General features: G+C 39.4%; 1 protein-coding gene and 3 pseudogenes across 2 annotated transcripts; 1 reads left to right on the forward strand and 3 right to left on the reverse strand.

Annotated features, from left to right (window-relative positions):
• Positions 1-983: 983 nt before the first annotated feature.
• On the reverse strand, positions 984-13,607 carry LOC144646547 (procollagen galactosyltransferase 1-like). The gene is made up of 14 exons (XM_078506190.1): positions 13,533-13,607; positions 12,375-12,607; positions 9,723-9,951; positions 8,972-9,036; positions 7,835-7,913; positions 7,084-7,288; positions 6,336-6,455; positions 5,702-5,784; positions 5,090-5,196; positions 4,771-4,845; positions 3,717-3,774; positions 2,880-3,013; positions 2,392-2,595; positions 984-1,213 (listed from the first exon to the last, which is right to left on the reverse strand). Exons 1-14 carry the CDS (start codon positions 13,605-13,607, stop codon positions 1,030-1,032), a joined length of 1,851 nt encoding a protein of 616 aa, XP_078362316.1. The 3' UTR covers positions 984-1,029.
• Positions 10,758-10,874, reverse strand: LOC144637091 (5S ribosomal RNA; annotated as a pseudogene).
• LOC144637069 (5S ribosomal RNA) lies at positions 10,990-11,109 on the forward strand (annotated as a pseudogene).
• LOC144646556 (uncharacterized) lies at positions 12,462-20,285 on the reverse strand (annotated as a pseudogene). Its single transcript, XR_013569449.1, has 6 exons — positions 20,263-20,285; positions 18,246-18,315; positions 17,303-17,464; positions 16,645-16,854; positions 15,353-16,234; positions 12,462-14,925 (listed from the first exon to the last, which is right to left on the reverse strand). The product of XR_013569449.1 is annotated as an uncharacterized LOC144646556 (transcript).
• Between the last annotated feature and the right edge of the window lie 29 nt (positions 20,286-20,314).

Here is a 20,314-nt window from a genome sequence, read left to right on the forward strand (position 1 = left end):
CACGCGCAGTTTCCATTTCCGAGATTCGAGTCAAAAATAAATTCCATACTTATAACGTAACACTATAGAGATCCACGTGACCTCGATTGGCTGTGGCCCCGTTCACGCTAACGCGTTTTCGCCTTTCGTCGCACTGAGACGATAAAAAACGATGCATTTTTTGCCTATCGTTCACGCTGATAAGATCGAAACTCGTTTTCATCGAAAACGTATAAAGTATCAGTGTGATGGAGAAAGCGGAGGCTTTTGAAAACGCTGCGTTTTCGCCGGAACGTTTCATGGTAGACGATAAGCGTTAATCGCATCGTTGAAAACTTGTCAGTGTGGGCGGGGCCTGATAATCGCGCGCGAAAATCGTAATGAAGTAACATTCTAAACAGTACGCAGATCTATATGGAATTTTTCGGCTCGAATATCAGAAGTGCCTGTCGCCCTCGCAAGAAAAGCGCATCGACGCCCCGACAAGTTATCTCACCAAGTGACAACCGAGAGCAATAGATGTGCACAGTACCTATAAAGAGCACAATCGTTGCTTGAACCGTGCTTGGTGTTTAAAGGAGCAATGTCACGGTATATTAAGTAATTTTTCTGATTCCTTTCAAATTGAAGAAATCCACAAAAATAATAGTTTTCTAACATAAAAAAAAACACAAAGGAGTGATAAAAAAGCGAAGATAACCTTGAATGGTTCCGACTCATAAAGATTAAGACAAATTTCGAACGACAATTTTGAAAAACGTTGCCAATTTTTTCAAAATGTATTGTCCGTGACGAAGCTCCTTTAAAAAGAAAGCAATTCAAATCAGTTCAATTTTAAATGTCAAATATCGTTTATTGTAGCACTAAAAATGGAGTGACAATAAGCTTAAAAGCATTGCGTTCTATCCTAACGTAACAGTAAACCGTTTTAAGGTGAAAAATTTTTGCGGCTAATGTTATGCGCCTAATTTTTTGCCGCATTCGTTGGGATGAGATCTTTCTTGACATGTTTCATCCTGTGACGAATAATTGAGGTTTCAGTAAAACACGTCAAAGTTCAACCCTTGCTTTGAGCCTGGTCTCAGTTTGCTGTAGTTCCGGTGGAATCAGACCAGTGGTTTCAGTGTCGCTGAAGTAACCCTCATCTCCTACGTAATGAGTTGGGTAAAGGAGTAATGGCTCTGCTGTCATGGCAACAAGGTTCCGAGGATAGAAGTGACTAGTCCATTCTGAACTGCAAAGCAATGTAACAGAAACTGCTAAGAAAACCCAAGCTGAAGACCCAATGGCAGGCAGTTGGGGCATGCGAAGGCGAAACGGGCGTTCACACAAAGAGCGCAAACAACAAAGACTAACGGAAGTCAGTCCTAAAGCCCTAGTCAAACGGTAACGCAAGTGGACGCAAGTTGAACTTGCGTACAGACTTGTGTTGGCTGAACAAACGGACGAAAGTTTACTTGCAAGTGCACGCAAGTTGTCAAGAAAAGCCATTTCAACAAAACTAAAAGCCATTTTAAACAAACTGCCTTATACTTCCTTTTACAAGCACTATAAACTATACCTCTTAAATACCCAATCTAACTCTTGTGAGTTATTTCGTTGTATTCTGCATATTAGCTTTTATACCATGCCATAGAAAATACAGCCAATAGATAGGCGTTGTTTTCGCGGTATTCAACCCACCTTCCCTCGTCGCTCGTCTTTTCTGTTTTTGTTTTTCTTATGTATAAATTTACCACCTTTTCTTTTTATCTCTTTTTTTTTTTTTTTTTCTCTTTCCAATTTCCTATATTCACTATGATTTATTCATCTTTTAACACGTTTATTCTGCACACTTTAGTTATTCATTTTCTATTATTTCTAGTAATTTATGTGTCTTGTCTGTTGTTTTTTTTTGAACGTGTCAGTGACCAACACGATAGCATATGCTTCTTTGGTCACTGAGCACATTTTATTTTGATTCTATGTATTGTATATTTTCCGTATTTTAATTAATGTATTTTCTGTAAATAGTGTGTAGTATTGTTTAATTGTTGTAAATAGTGTGAAATAATAAAATCTGAAATCTGAATCTGAATTTCAATGCTACTGCGCGCGTTGGGTGGCCAAACGGTAAAAAACTTGCGTTGACTTGCGTGCAAATTTCATCTCGAGCAAAGTGAACGCAAGTCATCGCTCGTGCACGCAAGTCCTGGTCATACGGAGACGCAAGTCGACACAAGTTGAAAACTTGCGTCTATTTGCGTTTCCGTTTGAACAGGCCTTTATAAATGAAAAAAAAAAAACAGATGTAATTAAGTTTAATGTTGTAGTAAGAAGGATAAAATGCTATAAGTCGAAACTGAATAGGATACCAGTAATTTTTGCGTTCAAATAGCAACCCAGGAAACGTGCTGACACAATTCAACTTACTTTATATGTCTGTTGAACATAATCGGCAAAAACTCGTCTACAGCGACCATTTTCTCCAGCGGTTTCGCAGACACAAGCTTGCGGGCACCGCTTAGACTGATAGCATATCCCAGCGTCCAATAGGTGTAATCAGCCCAGGCTAGTACCTCGGCTCCCGGTACCATTTCCACGGGTTTACTGTGAAATCGCTTGCGTCCTATGTAACTACGAAAGGGAGAGGAAACAGACTTCGATAAATACTTGGCATGAGTGATTTGATTACTTTAACAACATGTTACGTGAAAATCTTTTTCTGGTGGCAAAAGCGGGAAAATTTGCGTGATTATGCTTAACATTCCTGATGATTGGTTGGACGTTGCACCAGTTTTTTTTTTCCCTTTTAATTAATAGTAGTTATCGCAATTGCAACATAATCCATGTTTACAACAATGCATGCACCTTTTGAATTCAGTACGTTGATTGAAGAAAACTGACTAAGTGCAACTTACATGAGTTCCCAGTGGTATTTGTTCGACAGGTAGTTTGCCTCTCTTAGCAAATTTTGAAGCTGATTTCTAAAGTCAGGTTCAAAGCGCACATCATCTTCTAACACCAACACTTGAGCTAAGCCGTTGTTTATCATCTAAGGATAACAACATCAAAAAAGACACGGTATTTGACTAACGGTGAATACTTAACAATCACAGTAAAAAATTCACATTATGAAATGAATCAAGTGATCTTCGCAGTGTACAACCAATAGCGAAGCGCGCGAGTGACGTCATGAGACTCAGACAAGACTCAGACAAACAAACCAGAATGGACGATTTCCCCGAAACACTTTCTTAAACAGTCGGTGTTCCTAAAACACCTTTTTGAAACGAAAACTTCGCCAAGATTCCCTCTATTTTTCTCAGAACACGCTGGTGTTGCATGAGCCTCGTGGGGGTACAGGTATAATCATTTGCATTTTATTTTTAAAACCTCGCGCGCGTCGCTATGTAATCATTGCTTTTCTAGCCTGAAAAATATTCTGTCTACGTCACCTACTTCATATGCGGGACATTAGAACCTACAATTGACATGTTCCCAACAGTTCAGTTGGTAGAGCATCGCACCAGTTTCACGGAGTTGGGTTTAAACTTCTGTTTTAGCCTTCGGAAAGATTTTACAGGCTAAAAAAAGCAACAAAGTTGTGTACATGTACACGGATGCGAAGATCATTTTCATCCATTTTATGTTTCTACCGCAATTATTACACGTCTTTCATGTATTCACTAGGTTAAAATCTATCTATATTCCAACTTCTTCTTATAGCAACGTACCTCTCGAATAAATCATCTTACCTCTTCCCAAATTAGGTAATGGCTCAAGAAACATCCTATTTCTCCCATGGTTAGAGGCCTATAAAGGAACAAAAATGAACGAAATCATGTTTGCTTCTTTAGTTCCAAGTCTGAAATATCAATTCTTATCATAACGACCATACTTAATAATAGTTCTAGTTTGTCGAGTGGGGCTCCAAGACAGTATACCTTGAATGCAATTTACATAACTGATGCTCGTGTCACTGGCCTGACAGTAGTTTAATAATAAATCAAATACAGTTAGAAAACCTAAGGGAAAATAGAATGTCCTTTTTGTTTCCTTGTAGCAAGCTTTACGTTTCACCATATTTTTCACTCCTGGTCCATCCCTCCCTCTCCCCCAAGGGACAAGGACGTAAGTCAATTTAGTCATATTTCTCACTCAGTTCTTTATTCATTTTTTTTTTTTTCAAAAAGTAGCAACGGAAAATTATTTGAGATTTGATTAAAATTTAAACTTAACTCCATCGCGACCGGTTTGAAAGAGAGGCTGACGCCCGCAATGAAGAGCGGGAAAATCGTTTGCATCCCCTTTTGCGGGAAGTGCGCGCGCACTTGCAGTGAGAAGAGATCTGCCATGCTTGGAAAAATTATGCAGACTACTGGCGAAAACTGGCATATTTGAACTGTGTTTATCTAAATACTTATTTTTATCTGCTGCTTCTCGATGGAATGATCAAGGAGACCATTACTGATGTCTGATGTAAGACTCAAGTTTAACAACGGGACTGACAGGCAAGTACCTATTTCCTTTATCCATAAGGTTACACCTTTTTATGGCTTTCCTTACTTTTAAGGGACTCGCGCAAAGGGAAAACAACTGTCAAATGCCGCGCAAAATCTGTAAATGACGAATAGACTACGCCATCTGTAAAGAACGAAGAAATTGATGTACAGAGGTCGCACGAAACACGATGTGTGCGAAATAGCTCTACTCGTCTAATTGTTTGAAAAAAAATTGCCCGACTCGTTCTTTGTAATAAAAGACCACCGTAAAACGTGAAATATATACCTTTAATTTATACTTTTATACCTTTTACCATATGGATCACTGTAACCAGGTAACATCTTGATTCCCATATCCTTTACTTGCTGGTCAGTTAATGATCTGCCAAAGATGACAAATGTTAACATAAGGAAAACAAAACAAACAAACACTCAAATAACAACACCAAATACACAGAGACAATAAACTTAAGCTTATGTTTATCAGTCACATTACAAATAATTTAAGCCTGAGTGGTTGGTAGCAGTACGAGCACCCCTATCATTTTTATTGGGGAGTTCCCCCTCCCCCCCCCCGGAGGGCCATGATTATGACTGTGTCACACATGAAGAAGGCCAGTACTTACTTGCCATCAACTGCATCCATCATCTTAACACTAATCCCCATCTCCTTGAGGGATGCAAGCATCCTCTTCCTACGCAAAGGACGCCTTTTGAGATTGATGAGATAGATCTAACGGAAAATAATTACAATTTCCTTTGGAAGACTATTATAATTATTACTATAGGTAAATAAAACAACTAGACCTAATATCTGGAAGTCAGGGACAGTCTGTGGAAGCCAAGGTAACTAGGGGACTGGAGGGTTTACAAGAGGTGGGCCAGTAATCCCCACTTTCGATACTTTGACTCCCAATTCCCGCCCCTTTGAGTGATTCCCGCCTCATTGTAAGACTCTTTCTGTTACGTAACAGAAATTTTCTTTCATATTTTCTGGAATTTCTCCCAGTTTCAGCCACTGGGAGTCCACCCTCTGGAAAGTGGGGATTTCGTCCTACCTTGCTTGCTACCCCTCCCGTCCCCTAGTTTCCTCGGCTCCCAAGGCCTGTCTCCTTCTATTTATTACAGGTCAGTTGTTTTATTTGAGCTAAAATTGAATATTTTAATAGTCTCTAATGAGAATTGAATTATAATGAAACACTATCACCTGTATATTGACTGAGTTTACATTACTGTACCTCATCAAAGCCAAGCTTTCCAGGAGGAGTATATTTGACAGAGACGTGTGAACTAACAGGCATCAATTCTTCTGGATGATCAACTAACACACCAAAAAATAACAATATGTTCTATTAATTCCCAACAAAAGTAATATCATATATAGTTCAGTGTATCTGATCAGACTGTAAACTCGAAAACAGAGATTAACGCTTTGAATTTTAACAGGATAACATAGGGTTCTCATTAGAATTGCTAGCTGGGTGTACATACACCTGTAACTGCTGACTTAGTGTGCAATTCTCTAAACAAACCTTAACACCCAATCACATGAAATTAAGCTTTGACTGCAGCACACCACACATACAGGCATATGTACAGTATTTCTATGGATCTCCTAGCCACATAATTCACTTCAAAACTTGAAGAGTTTGTTGATTACGCCCATGCATATTTTACTGCAGTAAACCCGAAGTATTAAATGTGCAATGCAGATCAACAAAGTCTTGTTTCAGCCGATGGAGCAACCGATCACAAAACATAGGTAAGGAAAGCCTATCCCAGTTTCACGATAAAGAGGCTTAACTGATCTTTTACATTTTTGTCTTATTGAGATATAGAAAGATCCACAAAACATGTTGATCAGTCACTTACCAAACCACTCTAGCTTTACATGAGTAAAGTGAGTCTTCATGTCTTCTAAAGTGTTGTTATCATTTGCAGGTTGTAACATGTAACCATACACTTCCTTGTTTAGAAGATTCAGTGGTATCCCTGTAAAAAATAATTTGTTGCATAAAAGCTAGGGAGTAATCAAAATTTATGACTCAAATGTGCAGAAGGAATGCATTCAGTTGTGGATCCAGAGGAAGGGTCCGAAAGAACAGGGTCTCCTCCTTTTTGGCCAAAAAAGCCTGTTAAGGCCAGTCAAAAAAAAAAGTTGGGTGATTTTTCAATTTGGGCCCCAGAGTGTTTTACTCCAGGCACTTCACCTTGTATGCCAGTCTAGATTGACTGCTAGCATTATTACTTTGGAATAATTCTAAAGTAATAATGCTAGCAAAAAAATTATACAAAAAAATCCAATCACTTGAGTCCTGATATTAGCGACAATAATATTGTCCTTAAAAGTGAAAGTAAAAATTGAGTCTACAAATTATAAATTATAGCATAGATAAAATAAAATTCATGATGATAATGGTTCTTATATAGCACATTTACAGAGCTCAGTGCACTTCACAATTAGAGTTAGGGGATGAGATTGGAGATCAGCATGTCAGGCACCTTTGACAGCCGTCCATTATACATATATCTTGTCCCACCACCGAACCGGTGTATACATGTGACATGACATGGATTACATATTTCCTGATTTTTATGGGGCAGTCTCTTGAGAACTTACCAGCTGTCCTTGCTGAATGTGCAAACACAAGAATATCATCCTCCTCTCCCTGATAACTTGCCAGAGGTGGATTATACCTCAAATTATCACTTATTGTCTTCCGCAAGTCTATCAGGATAGTAGAATGGATCATGGGTACTTCAAAACAGCCCTTTTCCTCTCGTTGGAGCATTGGAAAGTATCTGTCAGACCTTGCATAGTATCCCTATGGTGTCACAGAGAAACAAACCTAAAACTGAATACAATGTATAACACAAACAAGAAGTTTAAAAAAGATAAAACTAAATAACCCCCAGTCTGTTGGCTTAAGGTTTCTTAGCACAGGGATCTTTTAACGTAAGGCCTGACGATATAGTTACTTGACTGCTAAAGATATGGAGGTAATCAAAACTTGACCCATCTTAGAATAGTCAGGGCCATCGGCATGGGGGGAGAGGGTGCTTAATTGGATACATCCTCACTCCATCACTCCATGTGGCCTCAAAGGTCTACCTAATCGGGAGTAAGGTATTTAAAATAACTCTCAGAATGCAGGAAATGTGGACTTGAACAACTTGATTTTTCAAAATTTCCCAAGGGGCGAGGGAATACCCTCGAGCCCCCGAGATGCTCACCCCTCTGGCTGCTACGCATGGACCCATTCAAAATCCAGCCTATATGGCCCTGATAGTGGACGTAGTTTCCAATGAACCATATAAGTTAACTGTAACTTTAATATAGTAGGATAATATTTACAGAAACCATGACTTGCCTCTTCATCCATTCCACCCCAGAAATTGGAATAGGCAGCCTTCCCACCAAACACTTCAATCATTGGTGCAATAACAGTCCTGAAATTAAGCAAGTAAATGTAATACAAAAATGAGCAGAGCATTAACTGCACTAGACAAAGGCCAAGTTAAGCCACATAACACCCATGTGTAACGTACTTGGGTTACTGAGTCTGAACAATGTGTTGTTCCAGAAAATGCCCATACCCCCACCATGGAAGGTTTTGGTTGTACCCATGCACCTCCACCCTTTACCCCTTTGGAATTCTGTCTGAGCTCCATACTTTCTTTTAAGGGGGGTCCTTCTTAACTACAGATCTAGAGCAGTTGCTAAGGAATTGCTCAAGGTGTTTTTTGGTGGCAAGCTATTTTGGAGTGTTCGGCAACGCTTAACAGTGAGTTTTTGGTGGGGAGGACAACTGCATTGAAAAAATTGATATTGCATGCGCGTAACTAGTGCCAGTCCCAAACCATGCGCAAGAATTTAAAATCCCTAAAACTTTTGAGAGAAAAGGAAAGTACCAATTTTTTTCAAAGAATTAGAGAAAACACATCCTTCTTCATAATCCTTCATATGGAATTACCATTTACATGTAAGAATGAAGCGCTATTGAATAAAGCCTGAAAATACAAGTCTTTATTACGCCATAACTTTAATAATAATGTGAATTTCCTAAAAACCATATGAAGCATTAAGCACGTGGACATTCTTTATCTGTTGGCATTGATTTTAATTTTCAGATCTATAAGCCCTTTCAGTTTTAGGGTTTTTCCTATTCCGGTCACGTGACTTGTCAAATATGGCCGTGATTTGAATTTCTTGAAGGACTCGTCAAAAGAACAAAGTTGTGCAAAAATCTTACCTTTAGGAGGTTTGGTTTCCAAAAAATGACCGTTGGAAATCTTTCTTAGCAACAAATTGGTAGTTAAGAAGGACCCCCCTTAAAACATTTGGCTTTCAAGCCCCCACCCAGCCCCAACCCCCCCTCCAAAAAAAAATTCAACGACCTTCCATTGGGTGGTGATGGAAATTTTAATTTCTTGGAATAAACCACATGGCTTCTCATTGAGACACTTTGTATAAGCTCAAAATTACTTGTATCTTAGTTATTACTTACTTTTTCTCCTCCATCAAATGTCTTAATGTCTTAGGATTGACTAAAAAGTTGTCACAATCCACAAACTGGAAGACAAAGAAAGATATATATAAACATCTTATTAACCAACTGCGAGGGCCGTACTGGAAGAATATCGGTTTGAGGTCTTGACAGACAGTATGGACCAAGTTAAGCGCAGTGAGGTCAGTACAGAAAGGACTAAGGGCCGATACTCTCCCAAGCAAGCCTGGTTTTTCATACGAGTCTAGTTTGTTGGACTGGTGCAGGATAATTCAGCACAGTACCCTGTCCCCCTATACTTAGAAAATATCGGACCACAGTGGAGCAATCTGATTGGTTGTTTTTAGCTATTAGCTACCTCGATCATGAAAAAATATCATATCCATACCCACCAATAGAAGATCATTAGAAAGTCAGAAAGCGAGGAGGGACAAGAGGTACAGCCGTTATCGTAACTTTGATCAAAATTGATATCTCACCAAAATTATAATATTTTGATTTTTTTGGGGTGGGAACAATATTTTTTTTTTTTTTTTTTTTTTTTTTCATTCCTTTTTTTCCAAAGCCCTTACTGACTTATCTTTTTACTTTTCTTTGAAGACATTACCTTTTGAACCCCCTTCCCCATCTCCCTTAAAATTTCTAATGACTTCCCTTGGGGTGGATATGATATTTATATATTTTCTAGATCCACTCATTTTGCAAATACCCAAACAAGAACTTGTTTCCCCTAAACACTAAATAAACATACAAATAAATAGTCAGCCCACTGTTTTCTTGCACTATCCAGAGCCCTTTGTCGAAGATACATCATCTGCCGATATCTGGTCTCTGTCCACTCCCCTGGACCTGCGGCCTCATCATACTGGCTGGGAGTGTTAGACACATTTATTAATACTCTGTGGTATAAATTTTTTACATTTTGAGTCCATTCTTGTAGTATCTGTGATGTGTTGTCTTGATTATGGTCTGATCTGATCCTGTCAAAAAAACAAAAAGACAAACAAATTATTGAAGTTGTCGTTGTTTAATTAGGGCAGTAATGTAATCCACTGAACAAATAGGTCACTATCAAGAGATAAGTTTTAAGAAAAGAAACATAGCTATCGGCAGGACAGTGATTTATCTGGTGTGCTGTGTTATACTAGCCTGAACCACACTTGCGGCCAATTTTTTCAGATGTCTCATCTTGGGAGCAGGGGACCAGAGAGAGACATTCAGGCTAGCCTTATCCACAATTTGAACAAATGGGTCCTGAGTGTAATAAGCTTTCACTGTGCACTAGCAGTTGGTTTATTCATTCCTGGCTTCTCATTTCCTTTTTATAACAGTTTTAAGTACGCAAGTCAGAATCAGAACAAAGAGGCAAATATTTGAAAAACAAACGGGAACTTGTCAAGGCAAGCAAGATTATTAACCAAGAGCTGACATTAAAAGCCCCCCCCCCCCCTCAGCTTAACTTGTGAATATTCGTCGCTGTGACAGAAAAGCCAACTTGTTTACAGCGGCTGCTAGCAGTAGAAAACCAGTAAACAGTAAATATACCCCATAAACGAAGGGTTCTTTACATATCTTTCTTTAAAATCCTTGGAGGACGTTGATCTCAAGCCGGGATTTCGAGGTAGGATACACGAGTGATCGACTGGGAGGATTTCGTAAAATTACAGAGTTGTCGTCCCACTGGAGACAATGAAATGTATAAAGCCGAAGTTCTTTAACGAAGGGGTTAGAAAGAAAACGAAAGGGCCTGAAATTTACTGAGTTCGTACTGAGAAATTAAAAAAAAGGAAACCCACAACAAGGGGTTTCCAAATGGTCACCCATCCAAGTAGTAACCCCGCCCAACAGGGCTTAACTTTGGCGATCAGACGAGAACCAGTGCTTTCCTTGTGGTATCAGTCCCAGACGAAGCAAAGACTTACAAGAGTCATGCAAATAAAGAACAGAAACATCTGGTTATAATGGATCTTTTGAACGATGATTTAAGTGGATTTACACTGTTATAAGCTGATTTACGCGCTCTTCCTGATATCACATGGAAAACAACGGTTCTCATCCGATCGCCAAAGTTAAGCCCTGTTGGGCAAGGTTAGTACTTGGATGGGTGACCATCTGGAAACCCCTTGTTGTGGATTTCCTTTTTTCTTAATTTCTCAGTACAAACTCAGTAAATTTCAGGCCCTTTCGTTTTCTTTCTAACGGCTTCGTTAGAGTACTTTGGCTTTATACGTTCATTGTCTCGAGCGGGACAAGAACTCTGTAAAATAATGAAATCCTCCCTCGATCACTCGAGTATCCTTCGAAGGATTAAGAAGATATATAAAGAACCCTTCGTCTATGGGTTATATTTACTGTTTTCTGGTTTTCTACTGCTAGCAGCCGCTGTAAACAAGTTGGCTTTTCTGTCACAGCGACGAATATTCACAAGTTAAATTACCTGAATCATTCTTAGCGACATTCTTAGCCTTAATCGTCGTCTGAGAAAGTTAGCAGTTATAATTTTCCTTTTGTTTGTTTGTTTTTGTTGCTGTTGTTGCTTCTTTGTTTAATGTTTCACAATTCCGCGTTTTAGAATATTCCATCATTCCACGTTTTAGGATTTTCCATCATTCCGCGTTTTAGGATATTCCGCCATTCCGCTGTGCCGTTCTGCCATTCAGCCATTCCGCCGAATAGGGTCACCCGTATCATTTGGGTGACTCATGACTGCTTTCTAATGCTTTACCTAATAACCAAGTCTTTTTCTCATTGTTTTTTCTAAGGAAGAAGTCATTTTAACTTCAAGGACCAGTTTTAATCTTGTTTCTCTATGAAACTATCAAATAAATCACAAATATCTGAAAAGAAAATCCATTTATTGTAATATCCCCTCAGCCCCCCAGCTATAGCTTGCATAAATAAACCAAGTCTTATTTGTGCATAATTTAATAAGAAAGTAATCAAATCTTTTCCAGAACGACAACAGAGATGATTGAGAAAACTGTTTCACTGCGCAGTTGAGAAACAGTCCTCCCAAAGTTCGGGAATCTTAGGAATGCAATGACACGTTGGCAGGGCTACGAAAATTTTATATACTTGCACATACATCGATCTTACCGGATATCAAACAGTCATCGTGACTATTTTGAACAGCATAGGCCTTTTTTACGATTCGATTACGCTCTATTTCACGTTGAGATCGTGCCGTTTTTGATAGCAACTTACTGACAATTCAGACAAAACAACTTTTATACAAATGTGTCAAGTACTTCTGTGCGAATTCATTCAGTCTACAAAGAGTTCGTTGTGAGCATGCTTGTTTACTAATACTAAGTAAATATAAAGGTTCTCTGTGCTTGGCACAATTAAAACTCAAAGCTGTATTAATACAGAACAATAAATTTTACCAGCAAGGAGCACTTACCAGACAGATATTCGATTTTTAGGGTAATCCAAATTCTCGATGTATCCGAGCCAATTGGGAAGTAGATGAGCCGCATTGCGAGCTATGATTGCTAATAAAACGCTGGGTTCTCTCACTGCGGACTCTTTAGAAAGATTATAAACTACATCAGAGACCTTTGAGTCCGCTGTTGATATCTGTAAACTTATAAATAAAAGAGTAATCAAGAGTAAATTACAACAACGCAGCCATGACTAATCGATTTCGCGGTGATTTGCGAGGAATTGCTGTCACAGACCATCGTGCTTTGCAAATTAGTAGACCGGAAGTGTGAAATGCCCACTAAGTGTCACGCTAGTTTACCGTGCGCGTCTGCGCGGGGTCTGCGCGGTTGTAAATGAATGATATTAAAGTTCAACTAATTTTCTTTCTCTGACGCAAACTTACGGCTATCCATTTCTATTGTGGAAGTCTTACGCCAATCTCATAATTTGTATACTTTCTGATAAAACACTGACAAGGGAGGAAAGAAATTTTGCCGTGACAACAATCCAGAAACTCGACTGCGTGGAAAGCTTAAAACTCGCTGGAGTCACTAGATTTCTTTACCCAGTCAACGAAGTCTAACAGAAACTTAAATGGCCGACATTTAATAGTTCCCGTATCGTTTTGTACATTACTTTCTCACATATATCCTTGGCTCCCTCTCCCAGGAATCTGGGGCTGAGAGAAGCCGAAAGTGAAACAGTGAGGATTGCAGGTGAAAGGTGGCAAAAGCGTCTCGAACTACATTTCATTTGAATCGCAAACCACTCGTGTTATTTAACCCTCGCGTTACCCGTCTGGTTATATGCATATGCATATGCGTCTCTAGTATAAAGACGGGCACAAGACGCGAATTCGTCTTTCAGGACGCATTTCGAAACGTAATTCGCCTAGTCGCGTAACGCGTCTTGTGCCCGTCTTTATAATAGAGACGCATAACCTGACGAACTACAAAATGTTCAGTTGCCAAAGCTCGTCCAGACGGGTAACACGTCTCTAGTATATAAACAGCCAATCAGTGTTACCATACGCGTCAAGTTGAATGCAACCTGAATGTTTTGGAGACTGCCAAATATGTAAGAATGCCCGTTATAAAGAAAACCGTCACGGTCCTGATATAGAACGCATTGATACAATTTGGGTGGGGCTCGGGTACAATCCTAGTTCTGGATTATCTGTTTTAGAACATAAAAGATTCACAATGGCCATTTTTTATACTAGAGGACACATTAACCGTCCGGACGGATAGTGCGTCCCCTAATAATGAAAGAAATCTCCGGGCCATTTAACTTTTTATATGTGTTATGTGGTGTGAATGTTTCTTCAGCTAAAAACATTCAGTTCTTTGCTTCCTTATCAAATACGAATGGATGTTTTGAGGGCCGCTTGTTTGACAGTTTTTACTGTTTGTCGTTACCCTCCTTTAATAAAGTTGATTAATTGATTGACTTATCAAATAAATAAACCAAAAGTAGACCAAAAAAATGTCTTCAGGACTGACCATTTTATATATTGCTTCTTTTTCGTGATTTTTTTTACCATTTCTTTGACCTCATTAGTGGGTAGTTTTGTTCTTAGATTTATGGAGCATTTCTAATCGTGATAACTTTTTAACAGCTCTGTGGACCAAATCATGTTCTGTTAATTTCCGGCTCGAATTTGTTTTCATCGATTTCCTGTCTGTAAATTTTGTGTTCCTTGAAACATTTTCTGAGCGTTTCTTCACGAAAGGGCTGAGCACAGAATGCCGTCGTCTATCCCTGTTGTTCATTTCACCGCCATCGTCATCGTCATCATCTTCGCGACCATCCGGGCCTTCATCTTCATCTCTTCCCATAATCTGTTGTTGAGCCATGAGCATCATCTCCCCTTGTATCTTTTCCTTTTCATAGCGGTTCTCCATCTCACGGTCTTCCATGTGATTTAACACACGCTTTAATGGAGTTGCGAGCACGTGAGCTAAGTTCTTCCAATCCTTGGAATCGGTCGTGCTGACAACAGCGTAGTTTGGTGGTGTTGCTCCAGGTCCCATTTCATTGGGACTGAACTCCGGCTCACACTGCTGTGAAAGGGCCTGGGCGCTGGCTTTTGCACGGTCCTGATTTTGTGCCTGTGCAACCTGCGCGTCGTATTCGCTCTGGATTCCCGCCAATTCTCGACTGGCTTCCAGCGACTTGGAATCACCGGGAAAATCCTGTGTTGCCTGTTGAACAAGCCTAGTGTGACCATGGCGGTTGTCTCGGCCAAATAATTTGATCACATTTTTAATGGCATTGGTGGCCTCTCTGATTTTGGTTTCTTCCTCATCTGACTTTGCCCTCGCCTCTTCACTTTCAGTTTGGAGGGCATATGAGGGCGGAAGCAAATTTCCTGGGTTTTCTTCTGTCGTGTACTTTAACCCTGTGGAGTGAGGGGAGTTTTGCACCTTGAAAACAGCTTCACCAGTGCCAGGCTTCTCATTGATAGTGAGTGTGACTTGCTTTCCTGATGAATCTGGTACAGCGGGTTTTCGATACGCTCTGTTCATCTGTTAATAAAAAGGAAATTTTTTATAAGGATGATTTTATCTACTCAAGAGCAAACACGAGCACTCAGAAAGTTGCATCTTTGTTTTGCAATACTCAGGTGCACCTTTGCTCGACAAATGTATTAAAAATGTTAATTACAAGCGTGTAGTGTAATCAAGGCAATTAAATTACGTATAGTGTAATCCTGCCAGTTGAGTTGTGCTACTTTTAAACCTTGAGGAAAGAAGTATCATTATCTCTTAGCGACAACAGTCTAGTAGTAAACTCGCCCTGTGGATTATTTGCTCCTGAGGCATGGGGTGAAATTTAGGTTCGCTTCTGTTTGCACTTACAGGTATTGCCGGTGTTTACGCGCAAGCGCGCGTAAACACCGCGTCAAACAGACATTTTACCCTCATCTGAATCATTCTTCTAACATGCACTGACCTCTACAATAGGGTTATTGATATTTCCATGCTTGTTACCCGCAACCATTCCTGCTAAATCTGACGGCATGCCTTCTAAGCTATGGGCCTTTAAAGTAGTGTCAGCCATGCTCGTTGAATTTACCATTGATGTGTCTTGCTGCGCATGCATTGTCATTTGTTCAATAGCTTGCTGATTCACAGCATCGTCAGAGCTAACTGGCAAGATATTGTCTGGATTTTCTATTCCCTCGTCGTGTGTCACGTTGTTTTGTAAAGCATTCATCGCCTCAGTGTCTAAGCTTGGTGCATGCATCTTTAACTGCAAAGCACTGGTATCGGCATTACGTTCATATGTCTCTTCATGCATGTATTGATCATTACGCAAGCGCTTGCTAACGGATGCTGCATTGTCTAGTAGCTCCGAGATCTCCTCTAGATCTGACTCAGGGACGTTGTCTTCACTGGGAATCCTGGCAGTTGAGTTGTGTTCCTGAGCAGCCTTGACATAAGTGCTGTTTTCTCTTAGCTTTAACTGTCTACTAGTAAACATGCCTTGCGGACCTACATTATTCTCTGCTCCTGGATCAGTGCGCTGTAAAGAATCAGCGTTCGTCAGAACGTCATTTACTTTCTTACTTGACTTCTCGCCGAGCTCATATCCCATTAACACGACAACAGGATGCCTTTCTTTACTTTGATCGCTTACCTGTGTTGTGCCGCTAATGGAAGGAGCATCGGTTGGCGATGTGCTTATGTTCTTGGTCATTTGATGAAACAGATTGAGCTGTGGAAAGTTTCCCTTTCATTTCATCACTTGTGGCTGTCTTAGTCCTAGTAGGTGATAAGGTATTTTGAAGGCTAATGTGAAACTTGGAGAGCTGGCCAAGAACTTTTGGCGAAGCTAAAGAAATAAATAATTGTAAGTGTAACGTATTTAGCCCGGGGGGGGGACAAACAAACAAAAAATGAAGATGAATTTTAGGAAGCTTAAAAGAAAAACAGACATTGTTTTGTTGGCGTGTTTGCACGAAGACAAATTAAAAGATTCGATCTTGAAAATGATAGGCTAGATCGGAGGTGAATCAAATGCTTCAACAAGAGCTATTATTTAATGTGCCCGTGATCACAGCGCTAATGTCGGCTTAATTGTTAAAACCACAATCCTTCCCTCAATGTTGATCAAGTCTCTTAAGTTAAAATTATTTAATGAAAAAAATAAGTTACCACGTAACGATATTTTCTGGTAAGAAGCGTTGAGTGACGATCTAAGTAATGTCTTTGAAAGAGCTTCGCTGTGATAATGGCTCATACCTGAGATGCCGTGATCAATTCCATCTTCCAGTTGTGTTGCTATAGCACTGGCTGCATCGTCCACTTGTGGCGCTCTTTCTTTTCCCAGAATTTGTACCGCTGGTAACTTGGGCTGCGCCGCGGAAGACAAGCTATGCGCACTGGCTGGTTTTCTTGCTTGTCCCAAGATTCCCTTTACATCTATCACTTGCCATTGTTTCTGGCCTGGAACTAATAACAGACAAACTTTTCATCTATAAATAGTGAAATTCGTTTTATGTATACAAAATATTTTATGTGTATTAATATGTTTGATGTATTTGTAAGATTTTTTTAATTAGTAATTTTTTTTTTTTTGGATTGAAAAAAATTTTTTTTTTTTTTTTTTTTTTTTTTTTTTTTTTTTTTTTTTTTTTTTTTAATTAAAAATTTTTTTTTCTGATTAAGCGCACAAGCGTCACTTTGCTGCTTAGCAACGCTGCTGACTAAACCCTGGGCTCATTTAATTCTTGGAGACGGAATTTATCCCACTTATAGTTGATTTCCTTATGCCGCCTCAATAGCTCCTTTTTCATTTCACAATAGTTAGTCACTAAATCTGTCCCTGGCCATGACTGGATCTAAGTGGGAGACAAATTTACTTACCAGGGCTATGACAGTGGAGCAAAAGAATACTCACCACAGTACTGACAGGTTCTGTTACACACATGCTGCATTTGTCGTCGATATTTGAAGCAGAAACCCATATCTTTCCACACATGACATCTATTCAGCACCCCTTTGAAGTCTCGGCAATCATTATTGACTTTAGAGGTGAACTGTCTTGTGTTTCCTGGAATATCTGCCACCATAACACGCAGAATGATAACGCATCATTGTAATGTATTATTGTAAAATAAAGTTTAATAAAGTTTTTCATCATTCATAGACATAAACAGTCCGTACATTTTTTCCTCTTAAGATTGTTGAGCGTTGAAAGCGCGAGAAATAAACATTGCCGCACGAACAATGGAAGTCCCTGCAGTCAGGTGGTCAAGTTCATCTATTTAGCAACTTAGGGACTTAGGGGGAATATTACAAAAACCCTGCTTTCAGAGTTCATATGTTTCTTTTGTTCTTGTTTTCGATTGTTTGCTTTTCTTTTTAATGGGTAAATCTAAAGTGATGTGTATACATGTCTTTGAAAACGATACTTTCGGAAAGAAGAGATGTTTTTGTCACTTTCGAGAGTGATCTCTCACTGATACCGACAGAATTAAAAATAAAAAAAAAAATCCGTTGTTTCCAGGATATTGTTTCGATGTAATACCAAAATTCCCCGAAATAAAATTAAAATAAAGTTTGACAATCAGCAAAGATAATTACTATCTCGATCTCGACAACGTAACAGTAAAAAGAAAACATTAAGCCTTACATTTTTATATGAGAGTCTTGTATATAAGCAATACAAGTAAAAGTGAAATAACTCTTAAGTGGTAAACAAAGTGCTAAGTGAGGTGGGACTTGAATATACGAACATTAAATGACCTGGAACGTGGTTAATAATCATTAAACGTTTGAGTGTGCAGGGAGGCCTCCTTACATTACAGTATGACAGAAATGAAGCGTAAAAAGGTAATTACCTAATTTTCTGTAGGCGAGGACAGCACAAGCGAAACAAGAAACGAGATCCATCTTTGCCACCGAAAAGTTCTGTAAAAGTTCCATTACTCTTTTCACAGCCACCACATTACTTTTTGCGTCCTTCAATTCTTCGAGAAAACCGTGAAATGAGGAAGATTTTTCTTGTGATTTCAGCAAGTTGTCTGGTGGTGTTTCAATTTTTTTTCCCTTTCTTCAATCCTTTCTTTAAACCTCTTAAAATTTCATTCAATTTAGGTATAATGCCCCCTTAAGTTGCGTTTTACTTCAAAACGGTGCTCTATGAATTACCGTATTTCATAGCAACGGTGAAAACTGCAATGGAATACCCTAAGCGATACAAAAACACGATTTTCAACCCCTTGGAAGTAAGACTCGCATCAGTACCCCACCCCCCCCCCCCCCAACGCATTCGCCATTTTGAAATAATATTTTCTTGTGTAGACTTGCCACACGACGAAGTCAAAGATACCGTATTTACTCGAATAAGCACCGCATTTGGGACAATAAAGTTAATAAGCGCCGCCCCCGAATAAGCGCCGCAGTCCCGATGCGGTGCTTATTCGAGGAATTCCGTTTAACTAAAACCAGCAATACAAAGCAACTCTAAAACAAACTTGGACATTTCGTTCCATCAAAAGCGATCTTTTTTCAGTTCACCCATTAGTTTTTCTATCCAACATTCTTACAATCCGTAGTTCTGTAAATGCTATGAAGGCCGCAAACTTTGCCAGGACAGCTAGCGCCACTTCTCTCTTCAGCAAGAGACGAATACTGACAATCAAAAGACTCTAATTTCAATTACTGTAAAAGATTAGATTCTTTGTGGCGTCTTAATTTTAAATAAGCGCCGCCCTCGAATAAGCGCCGCACTTGAGGCCCGAAAAATTTAATAAGCGCCGCGGCACTTATTCGAGTTTATTTGGTACACTAGTAATAGTTCTCACTATAAAGCTGCCCCCGCCTTTTCATAATTTGTTATACAGCAATAATCTAAGATTAGTAATGTCTTTTTTCCGCCTAAAATTGTTGATGCCGATGGACTACACAATAAGGCTTTTTTTTATTGTGCAATGTACGTCACGACATTGTTTGCTGCGGAATTTCTTGTTGTGTGACACCGTTGCATCCTAAAAGAATTCACAAATTCAAGTCGAATATAGTACCTAGCGGAAATAACACAAAACACATTGTTCGTGGTGACAACACGCAAGCTTATTTCCGGGTTACAACATTCAAAATGAACTTACAATAATTTCCAGGCCATAAAGCCTAACAATTCCACGAGTAACAAAATATGGCAAATTCAAAGATTCGAGAAAACAATTTTTGATCGTTATTCAACCACTCATTAGATCAAATAAACTGACAGTTTTTTAGCGAACGAATTACCTTGTAATGCATGACAAAATTCACGCTTTTGTTTAGTACTCGTCGTGAAATGTATGGGATTTCCACGTGTTTTCACGACATTCAGACGCTGATTAAGATAAGAAACTATTCTTCCCTGGATGATACGCCTATTATGCTTTCCATGTCATTTTCGGTATCATTTCAATTTCAGGTACATGTTTTAGCTATTTCTTCAAGAAACAGATGTTTGTTGCAATCACAGTGCGACGGCTTTTTTTATCCTTTGCGGTGCCGGCTTCCGTTGCTCCTTAACGAGCGTCCCGGCAATCCTTTGCGAGCATTTGGGCAATCCTTTGCGAGCCGCTTTGACCAAAATCGAGATCTTTTCTGGTACCATTCAATGAATGCACATATTTTACCTACCTACGCGGGGACTTCTAAGATGCCTCCTCGGGTTCCGGCCTCTGGGCCAGAACCCTGCGGGGGCAATAAATGAAAACGGGCTTTGTGAAAATCTATATCTTACGCGACATTGGACTGCATAGAGGCATAAAAGTAACGCCAAAATTTCTAAAGCATTTGAATAATGACCGTTTTCCTGCGCATCGGTGTGCCGCCCAGAGCATTTTTTTTCTCAATAATTACCGGCACGCAGTTGTGGGACCCATGACTAATCTTAGTCCAGTCCTAAAACTCT

The sequence above is a fragment of the Oculina patagonica genome, chromosome 1, assembly GCF_052425735.1.
Source record: "Oculina patagonica isolate OP01 chromosome 1, crgOcupat, whole genome shotgun sequence".
NCBI classification, from domain to species: Eukaryota; Metazoa; Cnidaria; class Anthozoa; order Scleractinia; family Oculinidae; genus Oculina; species Oculina patagonica.